Raw genomic sequence first — 18,779 nt, 5'->3', positions numbered from 1 at the left:
TGAAATTATAATCAACTTTAGTGGTTTAAGGCGTATGTATTGTTTCATACATAAATTTCACATTAAGTTAACAGTTGTATTTTGAGTAATTCTCCAGACAAAGTTAGCACAAATACTCAAAGTGAGTAGTGTTCCAGTTCCGTACCAAGGTCAATCTGCAATTGTGAAATAATACCGTTTGCAGACAAGAAACCTCAACACCATATTCAGAACATTATTTCTGTGCTATTTGACGTGAATCCACTTCTTGAGCAGCACTGACAACGTTTTAACTTGTATATACACATACATTTGTTTGCCCGTCTAAATTCAGAGTAACATTTCAAATCCTTGTTTGTCAGTTTGGCTTGTTATACAGGCACACATGAATGTAAGGTTATGTATTCCAATTGCTCAACTAATTATATCCCTTTAAGTAACTGCATTTGCCTGCTTTTGACTCTGGAGGAATGAAACCAGTTCACCCTTGTATATCAAAAGTATACTTGCAATGCATGGGAGTGTTGTACTAGTATAAATAATCTAAATCAGTCTACTTGCAGCCCATTTGTAAACTCATTTCGTTCATTGCACGCTCTGTGAACAACACTGCATCGGCCATCTGCGCACGTGCCACAAGTCTTCTCTGCGGCAACAGGCTTGATCCTATATGAAATGTAAACTTCAAACACAGAGAAACGGGTGCATCCGTTTTGGTCACTTTGACGATGTGGGACAGCGCAGTCTGAGTTAAAGCTGATTTTGGCCCTTGTTACGTTGTGCTGTCATTTCTATCTTACGTGGCATTGGAGGAGCAGCGCTGGAGGAGCAGAGCGTGGCAGGTGTCGCAGACTCTCACGGGTTTGGGTGACGCTGGGAGCGGGAGCTCATTATCCGAGCAGGCGTTGCAGAAGATCTCCCCACAGTTCCTGCAGTGGTGCTGTTCAAACAAAGACAAGCAAGAGAGCTTTCAATTAAAGGGGCCCGTTGTCTTTTTTGGTTTGGATCGGACTCAAAATGACTCAGTGGAATCTTCACAACTGATATTCTGAGATTCATCCAAAAAGCTGCTCTGGGGAATTTCCTTTTAGTTGTTTTTCAAGGGAGTCAAAAAAATGTTTTCAGAGTAAGGTCCCCATTAAAGATAAAACGATAAAAATGGAGGCAGATCTAAATATCAGCTTGCAGTTAATTGTATGAAAGGAGCGGGGCTTATGCAGACTAAAGCTGTGTCTCAATTCAGGGGGCTGCATTGTTAGAAGTTTACAAAGACCGAACCAAGCTTTGTTAAATGGGAAGGTCTAGCCTACAGAAGATTTTTTCTGTCACTTAGCAACAATGACAGACACATTTGACGAGCAGCAGTAATGTTTTTGCAGGACTTTTATGAAAGTGATATTCAACTGTCTGAAAACAAACCAGGGTTCATAACCTGTCTAAATATGTTCACCTTGGTCCATTATACAATATACTTAATAACAAGAATAAACTATAAACTATCTATAACAATCTATGGAAGCCTGTTTCTGCCACTTAACAAAAAATAAAAAAAGATAATTTTAACTTTTTATCTCACAATTTTGACTTTTTCTCAGAATTGAGTGATATGAACTCATAATTCATCTTTTCTCATAATTGTGTGATATAAACTCACAATTCAACTTTCTTCTCAGAAATGCGTGATATAACTCACAATTTTGACTTTTTCTCAGAATTGAGTGATATGAACTCATAATTCATATTTTTTCTCACAATTGTGTGATATAAACTCACAATTCAACTTTCTTCTCAGAAATGCGTGATATAACTCACAATTTTGACTTTTTTCTCAGAATTGCATAATATAAATTTAATTGCTAGTTATAGAGTCAAAATAACAGGATATAAAGGTTTTTTTTTCACAAATGTGAGTAGGCATCTCGCAATTCAACTTTTTTTAATAAATGTGATATGAACTCTAATTTTTTACTTTTTTCTCAGAACTGCATGATATGTAACTCAATTGTAAGTTATAGTCATAAAACTGAGTTTTTAAATTGAGTTTGCATCTGACAATTCTGACTTTTTTCTCACAATTCTGTGACAAACTCGCAATTTTGACTTTTTTCTCAGAATTACATGATATAAGCAGTTGGGAGTTATAAAGTAAGAACAGCAAGATATAAAGTTTTAAAGTTTGAATCTCGCAATTCTGACTTTTTTCTCACAAGTGTGTGATATAAACTCACAATTCAACTTTTTTCTCAGAACTGCGTGACATAAACTCTCATTTTTTACTTTTTTCTCAGAACTGCGTGATATTAACTCAATTGTGAGTTATAGTCATAATAGCGAGATAAAGTTCTTTATTGCAAATGTGAGTTTGCATCTCACAATTCTGACTTTTTTCTGACAATTGTGTGACATAAATGCACAACTTTGACCTTTTTCTCAGAACTGCATGATATAAACTACTGCTGACTGTATTTTACAGAATTGGGACTTTATTTCTCAGAAGTGCGAATTCTAATTTTCTCACAATTGCGAGTTTAAATCTCGCAATTCAGATTTTTTTTCCCGCAGCTGCGTTTGTTTTATCACACAATTCTGAGAAAAAAAAGAATTGCAAGTTTATATATTGCAATTCTGAGAAAAAAAGTCAGAATTTAGAAAAAAAATGTCAGAAGGAGACTTCAAAATGGGACAGCCTTTGTTGCACCACTGTGACGCATTCTATCTTGGAATGCAGCCTTCGAAAGATGCAACCTCTGAATTGGAACACAGCTTAAATGTTTGAAGAAGCCTGGCACACATCAAATTATCACGTTTTGATTAAATATTAGGAGGTCCCCAAAAAAATTTAACATGTGTAAATGAATCCTTCACAGATCAATAACATGCATTTACAAAATGTTTCATTTCATACCAACTTCAAGAGTACTGCGCATTGTTTGCCAACTCAGCCTTTTATTCAGGCGTCATCTAATTCTCATTTGGAAATATTTTCAAGTGCATAAACCCAGAACGGTCTTTGTGCCAGTAAATTTCTTTATTTAGAGCAGTTGAATTAGTGTGGATGTGCGAGAATGGACAGCAAGCTGTGATAGAGAATAGCAATTTGGTTCTGACCTTTCTTCTGGAGATTGAAAATTCCTTCTCACAAAGCTTGCAATGCGTAGCATCTTTGTCTTTTAGCCAGACCTGTCCACCCTTAAAATAAAAAGTTTATTTATATGAACACGTTAAACAACACATGACTTATTTTAACCTTGACAATTCTCTAACAAAAAAGCACTGTGGTAGTTTCAAATGGTACATTGATATATACCACATCCAGGTGCTTTTTAGTTTCTCAAATAATGTTTCAAACCTGAAGTGCTTTGTTGGCTTCTTTTATATCTTCGATTTTCAACTTTGACCTGAAGAAAAATGTGTTTATCAGTAAAAGAATTAAGATGATTTGAAGGCTCCCAAATGACATTGATGTTTAAATCATACACACTCGCTGAGTTTGCAGCCCAGCTCCTCCAGCGCCTGTTCCTGCTCTTCACAAATTCCCTTCAGCTGCGTATTTTCATCCTGCAGTCTGTGAAACTCCTGGAAAGAAACAAAAGACACGTCAGAGCCCAAGACAGGATGTTTGACTTTCCGCAAAACAAAAATATCCATGAAGAAGAATATTAAATGACACAGGCACCTTACTCCTCATACAAATTTACTGTGGTCTTAAAGGAGTGATAGTTCACCCAAAAATGAAAAACTGGTTTTAAATACTCACCCTCATGTTGTTTAAAACCCGTTTAGTCCTTCGATCATCTTCAGAACACAAATTAAGATATTTCTGATGAAATCTGAGAGCTTTCTGACCCTGCATCGACAGCAAGCAACTACCACGTTCAAGGCCCAGAAAGATAGTAAGGACATCGTTAAAATAGTTCATGTGACATCAGTGGTTCAACCGTAATTTTATGAAGCTACAAGAATACTTTTTGTCTGCAAAAAAAAAAAAAAAAAAAAAAAATTCATTAAAAAAATTCTTCTACAATGTCCTTACTACCTTTCTGGGCCTTGAACATGTTTGTTGCATTGCTGTCTATGTAGGATTAAAAAGCTCTCGGATTTCATCAAAAATATCTTAATTTGTGTTCCAAAGATGAAGTCTTATGGGTTTGGAACGGCGTGAGGGTGAGTACTATCCCTTTAATGATTATTATATTTCTCTCTCTCACCATTATTAAAAAGAAATTCATCTTACTTTTTTGAGTCCGTTGATTTGCTGTGCTTCAGTGGTGAGTTGGGTGATGGTCTCTCGTTCTCTTTCTAATTCATTCTGTAACGTCTGCCGCCAATCCCTCTCTATTTTCAAGTCTGTTTCCAGCTGCATCCTAAACAAAAAGTTGCAATTAAAATCCACTTTTTCGTCCCACTCCAACTAAAATTTGAATTCTCTTTCATAACCGTTGCAGAACTTACATTTGCTTCTCTCTCTGGGCAATCTGCTTTTGGAGACTGTCAGCTTTGTTTGTGAAGTCCTGCTTGAATTTGCGCACCCCGTCTTCGGCACCGGCACGTTCCCTCTCGGCATCCTGCAATCTGGTGTAATTCAAACCAACTGGGTAAAACTACGGCTCTGAATGTAATGGAATGGACGGGAATGTATTGGAACATATGCGAGACAAAATAAAAAAATGGCCATAACTGAACAGCCACAATAGAGCGGGAACAAATACAGAGCCAGACAACAGAAATGTTGCGCTGCGGGAAAAGCCAGAAAGTTGAAATGAGTCTGCTATTTTATAGGGGTCAGGACTACTCTGATTTTCTAACGTTTTTTTTTTTTTTTTGGACAAATAATTCATCAAGTAAACAGTCACGAGTAGTTGAAAACATCAAATTTATTGAAGACTGTGATAAAAGACAGGTCATACTTGTGGTTTCTTTGATTGTTAAATGTTACAGGTAAATATTTATGCTATAGAACCACATGAAGGATTTGCTCACTAAATAGTATGTGGAAAAACAGTAACCATCATCAAATAAATCTTAAAAGGGGGCTAGTGAAGAATGATCAACTTTTTTTTAAGAACACTGCATATTGCCACATAGCTAGCGTTAAGTAACAAAGAGCAAATTTATCTTAATATCAGAAGGAAATATCTTTGACAAGTTTGTATTGGTGCTCGGTATCTGTGCTAGCGCATTTTACAAACGACATAGCAAGAGTTCTTGTCTGGCTGAGTAGGTCTTTGTCGCTATTTGTTGATCGAGGAAAAACATGGAATTAGAGAAAGGGAGAAGATGAGAAAAAAGAAATGAAAAGGGGAACAAAAAGGGAAAGAGGATGTAAATATCAGTGAATTTCAAATTCATCCCAAAGCTTTAAGAACTTGTTAAGCAGTGCAGTCATAAAACATCAGAAATACGATGGCGGTAAATCAACAGAGAAGAAAGGGAAGGATGATTCATGTGGACAGAGAAGTGGACATGACAGCACCACGTCACCACAACAAAAGAACACAAATGCTAAAGGATGAGCGGTTAGATGAGAGAAAGCCATTCGATGCGTCTTCAGAATACATGCATTCAAAGTCTTTCGCATGCTATCAGGTATCCGCCACTTCTAGAGCCTCTGAAAACCGGTTCTACTGATGAAACAAAAGCACTGATGGTTCGGACACCATCAATGCACACTAATTTGATTTAGTCTGTAAAAGCAGATATCATATCCTGAAATGCATTTACACTGGTACATCGTTCAAAAGTTGGGAGTACTGTAATATTGTGAAATATTAATACTATTAAAATATCTGTTTTCAATTGTAATATATTTAACATGTATTTTATTCCTGTAAAGGCAAAGTTGAATTTTCAGCAGCCATTAGTCCAGCCTTCAGTGTCACATGATCCTTTTAGAAATCATCTGGGTTTTTTTTGGGGGGGGGGGGGGGTTCCAAAGAAATCACATTTAATTGAAATAGAAATCTTTAGTAACATTATTAATGTCTTCACTATCACTTTTGATCTATTTAATGTGCCCTTGCCACACAAAATTATTAATTTCTCAAAAAAATCTAAATTTTGAACAGTAGTACACTACCAGTCAAAAGTTTTTGAACAGTAAGATTTTTAATGTTTTTTTTTTTGCTCACCAAGACTGCATTTATTTGATCCAAGTAGAGCAAAAACAATAAAATTTATTTTTACTATTTAAAGTAACTGTTTTCTATTTGAATATTTTAAAATGTAATTTATTTCTGTGATTTCAAAGCTGAATTTTTAGCATTATTACTCCTCAGTCATATGATCCTTCAGAAATCATTCTAATATTATGATTTGCTGCTCAAAAACATGTATTATTATTATTATTATTATTATTGTTGTTGAAAACAGCTGAGTAGAATTTCAGGTTTCTTTGATGAATATTAAGTTCAGAAGAACAGCATTTATCTGAAATAGAAATCTTTTGTAACATTATAAATGTTATTTATCGTCACTTTTAATCAATTTAAAGCATCCTTGCTAAATAAAAGTATTCATTTCTATAATTTCTTTCCCCCAAAAATTTTTCATATTTCAGATAAATGCTAATCTTGGGATCTTTCTATTCATTAAAGAATCCTGAAAAATAATGATAATGATAATAATAAAAAATGTTTCTTGAACAGCAAATCAGCATATTGGAACGATTTCTGAAGGATCATGTGACACTGAAGACTGGAGTAATGATGCTGAAAATTTAGCTTTAATCACAGGAATAAATTACATTTTAAAATATATTCAAATAAAAAAACTTATTTTAAAAATTGTAAAAATATATCAAAATTGTACTGTTTTTGCTGTAGTTTGGATCAAATAAATGCAGGCGTGGTGAGAAGAGGAGACTTCTTTATAAAAAAATTATCTTAGTGTTCAAAAACTTTTGACTGGTAGTGTACATATGCTACTTTCTGCAAACAAAAATCTTAAAACCTTACAACTGGCCACAAATGTTCTCAGTGCACTTCAGGAGTATGATAACTAAACGTTACGCTCGACATGATTCAAAATAAATTAGGAGCTGCTTCTCACCTTTGCTCTAGTTGTTTCATAGTTGCCGTTATCTGATTGGTCTTCTCCTCCAATCGTGCGATCATGTCATTTTTTTGTCTCATGCTGTCATCTGAAGACTGTTGGCCATTAAATTGCTTGATTACAATATTTTAACCACAAATCACGAAGAACACTTAATAAAAGATGCTTTACCTGCATTTTTTGGTACATCTCCACATTGATGGCTTTAACTTCATCTAACTGGTGCCGAAGTCCAATCAGAGTATCTTGCTTTTCGTGGATGTCCTTTTCTAACAGTTTCATGGCCATTTCCATCTCCTGCTTCATGCTCACCTGCACAACCAGCTCGTTCTCCACATCCTTGAGCACAGATACATTCAAAAACAGGTTTGACCTCTTATAGGTGCCAGTGTACCACCGCACAATCCAAACAGCAGGTTCCTTTTGTATACAAACACAGACCTGCCTGAGTTGACACTCCTCTTTGAGTTGGCGTCTTGCCTCGTTGTACATTTCATCCAGGCCCTGCCGTGACTGCTTGTATGTGTCAAGCTCACAGTTTAAATCTCCTTCTGCCATCTGAAATAGAGTGCAGTGCACATACAATATACAGCAATTATAGTATATACTAATATTGTATATTTTAAATATAACATTTTTCACACTTGTATAATATTTGTATTGATTTAAACATAAATGGATCATAACCACTGGCAGAAAGTTCTTCAGGGACACAATAACATGTTTATAAGAACTATATATTACGTTCTGAATGATGTACAGTTATGTTGCATACAAACAGTACCTCAAGTCGCTGCTGTGCTTTCATAAGTATGACTGAATTTTCTGTTCTGAGTTGGTGGTTCTCTTCCTGTAATTTAATGATGTTGTTTTTTGCTATTGCCAACTGTAATGAAAAAGATGACAACAAGTTAGTGTACAATATTTCTATTTACCAGATGAGATTTATTCTTCTGATATCAAACAGTACCTCTTCGATGAGTTTGGAGTTGGATTTTTCTAACGACTCCACGCGTCCCTGTAAGCCTTGAACTGTAGAACTTTGACCAAGACAAAGTGTTAGATAAAATTCATAAGCACTCATATCAGTTTTAGCCATAATAACTCATCATAAATATTTTACAAAAATTTAAAAAAGAGCATGAACTTACTTCAGCTGCCTATTTAGTTCTTCAACATAGTTCTTCTGATCCAAAATAGCTGCAATTTGTCCATTTCTATTTAAAACAATATTGATAACTGTGGTTATTCAAACAGCAAAATATATCAAGGTTATAATACAATGATTTAATGTAATTAATTATTGTGTACTAAGTATACTTTCTACCTTTCTTCACTTCTGTAGTCATCAATGTCATTCTTTAAATACATGGAGAAGTCTATTACACCAACCTGTGGATTCCAATACAAGGCATTAATATTTCTCAAACCGAAGCCAGACGGCAGGTTATTAAAAATGGCCAATTCTCAACAATCATACTTGCGTATCGAGGTCCTCGCCCTTCACACATAAGTTGGCATCTATGACGTTGAGTCCCACCAGGAGACCAACAATTACAGCTCCCTCCTCCTCCAGCATCACTGCTGAGTTCTCATAGAACTCACTGCAAATGCACACACACAAAAGCTTTATGAGTATCAAAAAAAAAAAATGCGGTGAAATTGCAAGTGTTGATTTTCCATTGTAAAATAATTGCATTATATAGAACTTGTTGTGTAATCTACTGTACCATACATTTTTTCCTTCTGACAGCATTCACAAGGGTAATACAATTTTAAGCCATATTTATTTTCTTCATTATAGTCAGACAGTAACTAGGAAAAAATCTGTCTGTACCGTTCAAAAATTTGGGGTCAGGAAGATTCACCAAGGATACATTAAATTAATGGAAAGTGACAGTAAAGACATTATAATCATAATCTGCAAAAAAATCCATCCATAATATATGAATACTTATATTCAGCAAGAACGTATTAAATTATCAAAAGTGAAATTTATGAAAAATATATACTGACAAAATTAGCGTGTTAACATGCGATTCATTTTTCCAGTTTAACAGCGATATTTAACGTAAAAAATATTTAACACATTTAAAGGAGTTCACTTTCAGAACAAAAATGTACAGATGATGTACTCTCTTGTCATCCAAGATGTCTTTCTTTCTTCAGTCGTAAAGAAATTGAGGAAACATTTTTGAGGAAAATATAATGGACTTCTATGGTGCCCTGAGTTTGAACTTCCAAAATGCAGTTTAAATGCGGCTTCAAACGATCCCAGCCGAGGAAGAAGGGTCTTATCTTGCAAAATTATCATTTTTTTTTTTTATATACTTACATACTTTTTAACCTCAAATGCTCGTCTTGTCTTGCTCTGCCTGAACTCCCATCTCATTTTCTCCCTCAACTTCAAAATCGTCCTACATCGCTTGTTTTACCTTAGGATGTTCGATCTTATTTGCATGTTCATTTTGCAATCACTGGGTTGGTAGTTCTGCAGTGATGTAGAATGATTTCAAAATGATTTTTGAAGTTGAGGGAGAAAACAAGACATTCCACAAGTTATTCGACATACCCTAACTGTTTTGAACCGGAAAACACAGAGCTCAGAGAAAGCAAGACAAAAAAAGAGTTTGAGGTTAAAAAGTATATAAATTGTAATTAAAAATAAATAAATAAATAAATAATCTTTTCGCTAGATAAGACCCTTCTTCCTCAGCTGGGATCGTTTACAACAACATCTGGGATTGTTTGAAGCTGCATTTAAACTGCATTTCGGAAGTTCAAGCTCGGGGCACTATAGAAGTCCACTATATGGAAAAAAAAATCCTATTTTTTTTTCCCTCAAAAAACTATTTCTTTACGACTGAAGAAACAAAATATGAACATCTTGGATGACAAAGGGGTGAGTACATTATCTGTAAATTTTTGTTCTGGAAGTGAACTTCTCCTTTAATGCAGGGGTGGAGCTAGGGTTCACCACCACCCTCATAACTGCTGCTTCGGTCTCTTTCTGTGTCTGTGTCATGTTCAGCAGCGGCAGCTCTTAAAGTAATAGCAGTCAAGTAACCTAATAACTCAGCTACTGTGACTTCTATTAATCAAAGAACAAAAGAAAAAAGAGGAAATCAATAACTTCAGTAGTTTTAAGGATTCATGTATATTTAACTTAGAATTTAGTATTTGATAACTTTATTCAATTTCTGTATATTTCCTACTTGCTGAAGGGCACAGATAAATATTGGGGTTTATGTGTCAATGGTTAAATGTTGGTCAATGGTTAATGGTATATAGTCAGTGGTAAATATTAGGAAAGAAAGAACAATTTCCCAGAGACATCAGTAGTATTGGTATCAGTGATACTTGCCTTAAGTGATGCCATTAAAGATGCCATTAAACTAATAATTCATTTTTATGTTGTTTCTACATTAATTTGAAGATTGACTGAAATGTAAAAGTATATTTAAAAACCTTTCATTTTAAGAAAATGTGTGATTTGTTATTTTTTATTCAAATGACAGCACTAATAATTCTGAACAAATACTGTTCTTTTGAACTTTCTATTCATCAAAGAATCCTGAAAAAATATTTGAATATCAACCATATCAACATAGAATGATTTCTGAAGAATCACGTGATTCTGAAAACGGCTGAAAATTCAGCTTTCCCATCACAGGAACAAATTACATTTTAAAATATATTACAATAGAAAACAATTCTCAGTTCTCTTAAATCTCAGTCAGCAGCAGTAGAAAGATTTTTTTAGATAGCTACATGTGATGCACACCCTCTAGCGAGCACTGCTGACTGCACTCTGATGGCCTGAGCAGGAAACACAACACTTGTTTGTCTCAGAAACATCTTATCACTTCTCTAATCACCAACTTTCCACCACAACTGTTGTGACAAAGAAAGAAAGAATGAATCACAGGTATAGGAAGGGAAAATACTAACCTAAGTATATCTTTCCTGGTGATGAGGAGACGTAGGTAATCTGCTAATTTCTTCTGCATCAGTGCCAGTCTCAGCCAAGCTCTGGCTCTGCCCAGAGGCGTCCTAACAAACACATACAGACATGTTCAAGTCGATTTAAAAATGACAGACAGACAGATAGACAGATAGACAGATAGATAGATAGATAGATAGATAGATAGATAGATAGATAGACAGACAGTGATATGCATGATTCTGGAAATAGTCTTCAGTCGCAGTTGCAAGTTTCAGTTTTGTCAGGGAACTAGAACTGAAATTTGCACTTCCCTATTCTGAATAGCACATTTCTTAATGTACTGAGGAATAACTGTGAGAAAGCATATAGTAGGGGGCATGATTGCTTTTTTTATTAGAGTATTGAAAGATTTAAACAAAATTGAAAATGCTACAGATATGTGTGCAAAGTTATCAATGTAACAATAAGGCAGAATATGGTGTACTGAACATACTTAAGGCCGGGAAGGTCTCGTACACTGGCTGCGATTTCGCCTGCTTCTGGGCAGAGCTTCTCAACCATCTCAAGAGGCCCCCACAACGACTTGTTGTATCCAAGAAACGATTTCTTCACTGGGAGATGGAGACAAACGTGTTTGTTAAGCACTTCAGGGTCATAATACGCAATACAGAGCATGCAAACACTTTGATAAAACACCCAAAATAGTATTCAAATTTTATTGCAGCACTGGCTCACTGGACAAGAACTTGAGATGATCTGTCATCTGAGAATAAAAAAAGCATTTCCTTATTTTCTTTTCCTATAATAGATGTGGTATAAGAGTGGCTGCTAGCTGTCTGGTGCCTAAGAATAACACTATAGGAAATATATAAGAGAAATTGATAACACAGAATATGTTTAACACTAAATCAGCTATAATCTAAATAACAGTTGTGGCTAACAGATGGTTCTCTGTGGCTGGCTGTTCGGTGATGGTTGAACATATCGTACCTTTGAGACCGTGTTTCAGGCAGTGCTCCATGACAACAAAAAACTGTTGCAGAGGCGGATAGTCAGAGTCCAGAGTTCGTCCAAAGCTCAGAGCTGACTCGATCAGGCCTTTGATGCTAAGCTTAGCCATATTAAGCAAGTTTGCTCGTTCCATTGCCATAGGGTCTCGACAGGCTGGAAGACACAAAGCCCACAGACTAATTTATCTAAAACTTACAGCATTATCACCAAAAATCAAGGTCTTACGGTGAACATGAAAATGAAAAACAACAACCGCAACTCATCACAGCACTTAAACCTCCGGCTGTTTCTTTAGAGCTAACATGTGACCACACTTTGCATGGCTGAGTTTAAATTTTAACAAACCCTTAAAGCGCTTTCACTGGTTTTGACTGTACTGACATTCACCAGACCTTAAGAGCAGCATTTAACTTTTTTGTTTTGTGTTTCAACAACAAATACTATACATGTCAATTTTGAGTTATCAGTGAAACATTGGACCCTGTTTTCACTATCAAGCTAATCAATTACTCTTATGCAAACACATTTTGACAGGCTCTGTCTAACAAGCATACTGACACTGGTAATCTACTTCCCTCTTATGTCGGTTGGTTCCCATTTCCAATTTATTTGGATATTATGATGTGAATGAAGCCTTGTATCAGACTTCTGGGGTAAATAACTTCATGTTTTGCATTTCTCCACACCTTTCAGTATCTTCTTTTTCTTGTTATTATTAAACAAATTCCCCAACAGATAGGCTATTTGTCATGATCATGGGAGTGGAGTAAACACAAATCATGATAAAACAACAGTATACTGACTTGACTGACACGCCTATCTCATCAGTAAAAGACATTTTGCACAGTAACTGTATGAATGAACTGGTGCTTTGTAGTCATAAAACACCAAGATTTATCAGATGCTGCACAAATGAATACAAAACCAACAAGGCACACTCTTCATGACATCATACTATTATGACATCATGCAAAAAATGTTGTATGGCAAGCCATTTTAACAAATATCTTAAAACTAGTATCTTTTATTGGTAAATACTAGAAAGTATAGTGTGTTTTCAAGACACGTCATCAATTGGCCATATTAGTGGCATTGAATGTAAACAATGCCACTGAACCGAACAAAACTACCGCGGCTGAAAATGATCAATTATTGTCATGCTTTGGGCTGAACTAATTAGTCGGATTAGGAAAAACATTTGGAGTACTATAAACTGCCAAAAGTTATAACAAATCAAGGAGAAGTGTGCAAAAAACGTTTTGTTCTTATAATTTCCTGTCAGGTAGGTGAAATATTAAGGTTTTATCTTATTAATACTGCTTGTATGTATCTTTACCAACTATTAACTTCAGTTTGTCAAAATATTGTGCCTCTTCCTGCTTACTAAGTTCTTCTCTATATGATTCAGCATAAATTAGCAGAACAACATATTCAGTAGTACATTAACTGTTATCCATGTGGTTGTTTACATCGAAGTATCGTGGCCTCACATCCAGGTAACTGACCAAATAGTGACGTAAGAGCAAACCATCTATAATTTAGTACATGACTAGTATATTTGTTCATTTCATTACATAATAGAGCTTATTCTTTAACGCCTAGGCACCATTTCAATAGTTTCAAACGATTACTTTTTAGGTTGTCTTTTGTTATCGTTAGTCTGAATGAACACTTTATAGTTCAATTAAAAATCTCACTAGCAAGATTAAAAAAAAATTTACTATTAACAATCGGGACACATAGCTATTTGAACAATCAGAGGTAAGTAAACAATATAGTAGTAGCATCTCTTACAAGTTAAAATGAAATAGCTATTAGCAACAACTGTACTCCAATTCAACTGCAAAAAAGTGCAATTTGTTACCAGTAATAATGGACTAGTTACTTGGCACATATTGGGATGCAGACTAGGAGCAAAAGGGGGATATAATAGTAAAGACAACTGACTAACTGAATAGATATTATTCAGTATTGTATATATTTTACTAGTCATTAAAAACAAGTGCTACAAACAAAACAGATTCTAGTTAGTTTTAAGCAAACAATGTTAAAACGGCTTGCCATACACGTAGGCTTCTGCATCTGAACAACTGAATCCCGACCTCAGCCAGGGGCTTTAATGTTATCCATAACCTACCCTTGGCACCCCATTCTTCTGAAAAAGGCGACGTTTTAGGCTCTGTCACTTTGGGCAAGACGTGAATGCCACCCGAGAAGGTTTCTGACGCTTTTCTGGCTAACGCGAATATGGGCGCCTGCCATCTCCCGTCTCCAGATTTCATGGCAGGGCTGCTCGCTTTCTCACCGGCCGATTTATCCTCCTGCAATCTGAGGATACCGAACACTTGCACTCTCTCTTTGTTGCTCTCTGCTTCTGCCAACACAAGGTCCTGTTCTGCAGGTGTCGCCATCGTTAACGAGAATATCATACAGTTTAGGATGACGCTTCACCTAACAACCACGGCGGTGATGTGTTGAGCGGCATTGATGAACAGTTAACGATGTAATTCAAACGCTTTTCCTTCTGATGTTCCTTGTCAACGCCCCAAAGGCGACGTCTGTTTTCCATTCATATGATCATGATATTTTTGCGAAAAAATGGCTAGATTGTAGATTTGTTTACACCCGAGCACTCCTGCACGATCCGTCTGCAGCAAAGGGGTGGTGTCATAACGTTAAAAAGACGTAATTCAGTGGAAGAGTATGGATATACTACCCTCTACCGCTTGTGTGGAACATTGTCCTGGACTATTAAGTATTTAATTTAGAAAATTATGAAATAATCACAGTTTAACAGTCTTAACACATAGTATTTATCGTAATAATGGTCTCTCTTTTTTATTTATTAGCATTATAAATAAAATTTGTTTCTTGTTTCGTTCGTGTCCGACTCGTGCTGCATCGAAGATGCATACTTCCATGCTATATAGTATGTGAAAAACAGTAAACCAAAAGAGTAGTATGACCGCATAAACAGTATTCTTAAACAGTACCCTGATGAATAGTTCTACAAATTCTGGAGTGTGCATTTGATGGACACTTTACTATGAAGCCACAGCTGGAGAGTTGTGAATGGCAGTGATGCAATGCAACTGGTACTTGTACTAGCAGATGTAGTATGTTGAATTTCATTCATACGAATTGTTGGAATGAATAATTAAGTCAGCACAAAACTCACTAAAGGTGTGGTTTGTGGGCAAAATTGTCAAAACTGATTGGAGTTTGCTTGCAAAAATCTACTGAACAAAATTAAATGTGTCCACACCTTAGAGCACTGGTCTCAAACTTAATTCCTGGAGGGCCACAGCTCTGCACAGTTTAGCTCCAACCCTAATCAAACAAACCTGATCCAGCTAATCAAGGTCTTCAGGATTACTAGAAACTTCCAAGCAGGTGTGAGTTGGAGCTGGTTGGATCTAAACCCTGCAGAGCTGCGGCCCTCCAGGAATTGCATTTGAGACCTCTGCCTTAAAGGGATAGTTCACCCCAAAATTAAAATTACCGCATGATTTACTCACCCTCAAGCTATCCTAGCGGTATATGCCTTTGTTCTATCAGACAAACACAATCAGAGATATATTAAAAATGTCCTGGCTCTTCCAAACTTTATAATGGCAGTGAATGGGTGTTGAGATTTTTAGTCCAATAAAGTACATCTATCCATCATATAAAGTGCTCCGCCCGACTCTGGGGTGTTAATAAAGGCTTTCTGAAGTGAATCAATGCGTTTGTGTAAGAAAAATATCCATATTTAAATATCTAGCTTCCGCTAACTGTCGTACGCGCATTCACAAGAAAGTGGCGTTCCAGCGGCTGACGTAGTGTGAACTTAGGTGAGAATATGCTAGTCTCGCGAGAACCAAGTTTTGTTTACAGAAAAGGAAAACCAGTCTCTTCTTAGCTTATATAGAAAGCATTTTTCTTTTACTAATGCTTATTTTGTACTTCTAATTCATCACCAGTGTATTGTTCTATCCATTGTGTTTCCAATTTTCACCGGAGCTTACAGGTTTTCACAACAAAACCCACCCAACTGCTTTTCAAAACTAGACCAATCGCATTTCGGAGGGGGTCCCTGATAAAAATTGCATTCCGGGAGGTAAAACACATGTTTTTTTTGGTGTGGTTTACCTGATAAAATTCGCATTCCAGGGGTTAAATAGGGGTGTTTAGTGTCGTTCCAACCCGCAGACATAAAAAAATAACCCGCGGCAACAGTGTTAAAGTAGCCCAATTTCACGGGAAAACAGTGGACCTGGCAACACTGCTCCTACATCATCCGCAGGAACGCCACTCTTTTGTGAACATGAGCATAACAGTCAGCAAAAGCTAGAGTTAATAAAGTTTTAAATATGAATATTTTGCATCAAATGCTTGTGGAGTACTTTTTATGATGGCTGGATGCACTTCATTAGACTTTAAAATTTCAACACTCATTCACTGCCATTATAAAGCTTGAAAGAGCCAGGACATTTTTTAACATAACTGTATTCAGACTGTATTTATCTGAAAGAGGACAGTCATATACACATAGGATGGCTTGAGGGTGAGTAAATCATGGTGTAATTTCCATTTGTGGGTGTACTATCCCTTTAATGATGTCACTAAACAAAACAATAACTCTTTTAAAAAACTTCAAGTCAAGGATCAATCATAATCCCACTATAAATTGAGTTAATTAAATTAAAGTTGACTGATTTTTATTAAGTGCAAGTGTTACTCTGACAGTTGTGACACTGAGAAATTTAAACTTTAAAATGAGCACTGACAACCTCTGCTGACAACCACCTCAATGGTGCTGAGTCAGGATTAGTCTCCTTGTAGAGTAGGGTGTCACCATACTATGCTAGATACAAAGAGGAGGGTCTCCAGTTCTAACCAGCTATAACTTATATACTCTGTATTGTTTAACTTAGTATATTAAATTTTAAAAGCTTACCTTGACTGTAGGCCAAACGCTCCATACTTTCGCTATGGGTGATGCCCCACCGGTGGAGGCTTTGAGGAGAATACATGACTGCAGCTCCACAACCCCTTTCAGGGTGGAGATGAACTTCTTGTTTCTCAGTGAGCCCTGAAAACAGTGAACACATACAGACAATATAAAGTTGGTTAACATTTAAACATCACTCGTCTAACAAAACTAACAGCATGTATCATCAAGTAATCATAACTAACTGAAAAGTAGCAGAAAATATAAGCTGATTGCTATCCTGCATGCAGCTGCTGACCTACATCCAGACTCAAACTCAACATGTTTCTGTTGTTTTCTGCTGATCAGGGTCTGGCTATCATATGACTCTGATTTCCTGCACCACAGTCCCGCCTCACATGGAAGGAAATGTATACAGATTCGGTCTGAACAGACAAAACGCCTTAAGATTTCAGTGCAGTGAACATTTAGAGCTAATAAACAACATGAATTCAAACATCTCATGCTTTGTCATCTTGCTTAGGCACTTCTGCTTTAAAATATAACTGAATCACTCAGTGGTGCTGCAGCAACATAATACACACTTACCCCTGTTGAGTCTACACCACTGATCTATAATAGAGAACTGGATTGCTCATGACGTCATAAAAGTGAAGCCACCGCGCCGCCATATTAGTATTCCCTAGTATTCACATACATTCTATTGAATGAATAGGAAATTATACGATTTTATTGAGAAAACATCACATAACAAGTCAACGTTTTTATATCTGAAGTCTCACTGTACATTTTCACAATGCAAACGTCCTAAGCATGTAAACGGTTATTTGTTTACTGTTAGGAATTCCCTCTGCTTATTAAAAATGTACATTCATAGCCTACATTACAGTCACGTACATCAGATAAACAAACATCGTACGATCTTAGTACAGTTATTCACGGTTTAAGTCATTTTGTTTATATTCGTACAGTAGACTAACTGCATGTTTCAACAATACTTATCAGTATTCATTTCGAAGCAGGTAATGATTTAATAATTGATTAATAATTAATTCAACATACACAGTATTTTACTCAGATGGAAACGGTAACGTTAATGTTAGTAAATCATAACAGAATTTGCTGATCTGAAGAGTCTGAAATAGATGTTGCTCAATCATGCAAATTAAAAATATACACATCATAACTCGGAGAATATACCGCTGACTACAAATGGTACGGACTTAAAGACATGAAGCTTTATTTCAAAGATTTGAATTTCAATACAACGAGCAATATAGTAACAGAGACTTGTATTGTATTATTTACTGTATAATCGAATCAATTTCAGATACGAATACCAGGTATATGGTTATGTTTATTATTTCCTGCATAATTAGGTACATAAAGAAATATATTTTGTGATGGATCAGTTACCTGTTTCTGCAAGTGCGCAGCTGACACGTCCATCTAAACGATTTCAATATATCACTTATCCAGCCCGAAAAGACCATAAACTTTCCAGAAAACATCTTAAGTAAAAATTAATTTACATACACATATCTTAAAAAATAATCCTGTGTGAAAGATGCGCTTCAAATCGGGTGATTTTAGGTCAGCAATTTACATGTGACTCAATGGCGCTCCCTGCAGGTAGGGAATAGTAAGATGGCGGATCGAACACTTCTGGTGGCTTCATTGCCTAACGGCAGTTTAGAACGCAATGAGCAATCCAGTCATTATATAGATCAGTGGTCTACACCCTGTGCTGGTGTTCTTCTGGCACTATTGGGCCGGGAGAGCTGATTAGGTGAGGCGTAACCATTTGCTGCATTAGTGGGCAGTGGGGAGGAGATGTCTCTCACTGGAACAGCTGAGTGC

General features: G+C 36.1%; 1 protein-coding gene across 4 annotated transcripts; it reads right to left on the bottom strand.

Moving 5' to 3' along the window:
• On the bottom strand, positions 1-18,526 carry rufy2 (RUN and FYVE domain containing 2). 4 transcript variants are annotated; one of them, XM_073835052.1, is made up of 19 exons: positions 18,336-18,526; positions 16,926-17,060; positions 11,966-12,139; positions 11,469-11,586; positions 10,981-11,082; positions 8,510-8,633; positions 8,357-8,421; positions 8,181-8,246; positions 8,000-8,069; positions 7,814-7,915; positions 7,471-7,587; positions 7,201-7,368; positions 7,027-7,124; positions 4,432-4,551; positions 4,214-4,343; positions 3,461-3,555; positions 3,329-3,377; positions 3,088-3,168; positions 1-919 (listed from the first exon to the last, which is right to left on the bottom strand). In XM_073835052.1, the coding sequence occupies exons 2-19, from the start codon at positions 16,999-17,001 to the stop codon at positions 776-778; spliced, it is 1,899 nt and encodes a 632-aa protein (XP_073691153.1). In that variant the 5' UTR covers positions 17,002-17,060; positions 18,336-18,526; the 3' UTR covers positions 1-775. The 4 variants fall into 4 exon arrangements, with proteins under 4 accessions (XP_073691153.1, XP_073691154.1, XP_073691152.1 ...); XM_073835053.1 differs by lacking the exon at positions 18,336-18,526 and adding an exon at positions 17,508-17,516; XM_073835051.1 differs by lacking the exons at positions 16,926-17,060; positions 18,336-18,526 and adding an exon at positions 14,124-14,652.
• Positions 18,527-18,779: the final 253 nt, after the last annotated feature.

This window comes from Garra rufa, chromosome 2 (genome assembly GCF_049309525.1).
Source record: "Garra rufa chromosome 2, GarRuf1.0, whole genome shotgun sequence".
NCBI lineage: Eukaryota > Metazoa > Chordata > Actinopteri > Cypriniformes > Cyprinidae > Garra > Garra rufa.
Note: the sequence above shows the minus strand (reverse complement) of the source record. Positions and strands in the feature narration are given on the sequence as shown.

Bases quoted from the DNA above. Each gene is read 5' to 3' on its own strand.
- rufy2 (XM_073835051.1), bottom strand. From the start codon at position 14,415: ATGATATTCTCGTTAACGATGGCGACACCTGCAGAACAGGACCTTGTG. The intron at 11,083-11,468 runs GTATGTTCAGTA...TGTGTTTGTTAG, and splicing joins CGAGACCTTCCCGGCCTTAA to GACGCCTCTGGGCAGAGCCA. The intron at 8,422-8,509 runs GTATGATTGTTG...TGGAATCCACAG, and splicing joins GCGAGGACCTCGATACGCAA to GTTGGTGTAATAGACTTCTC.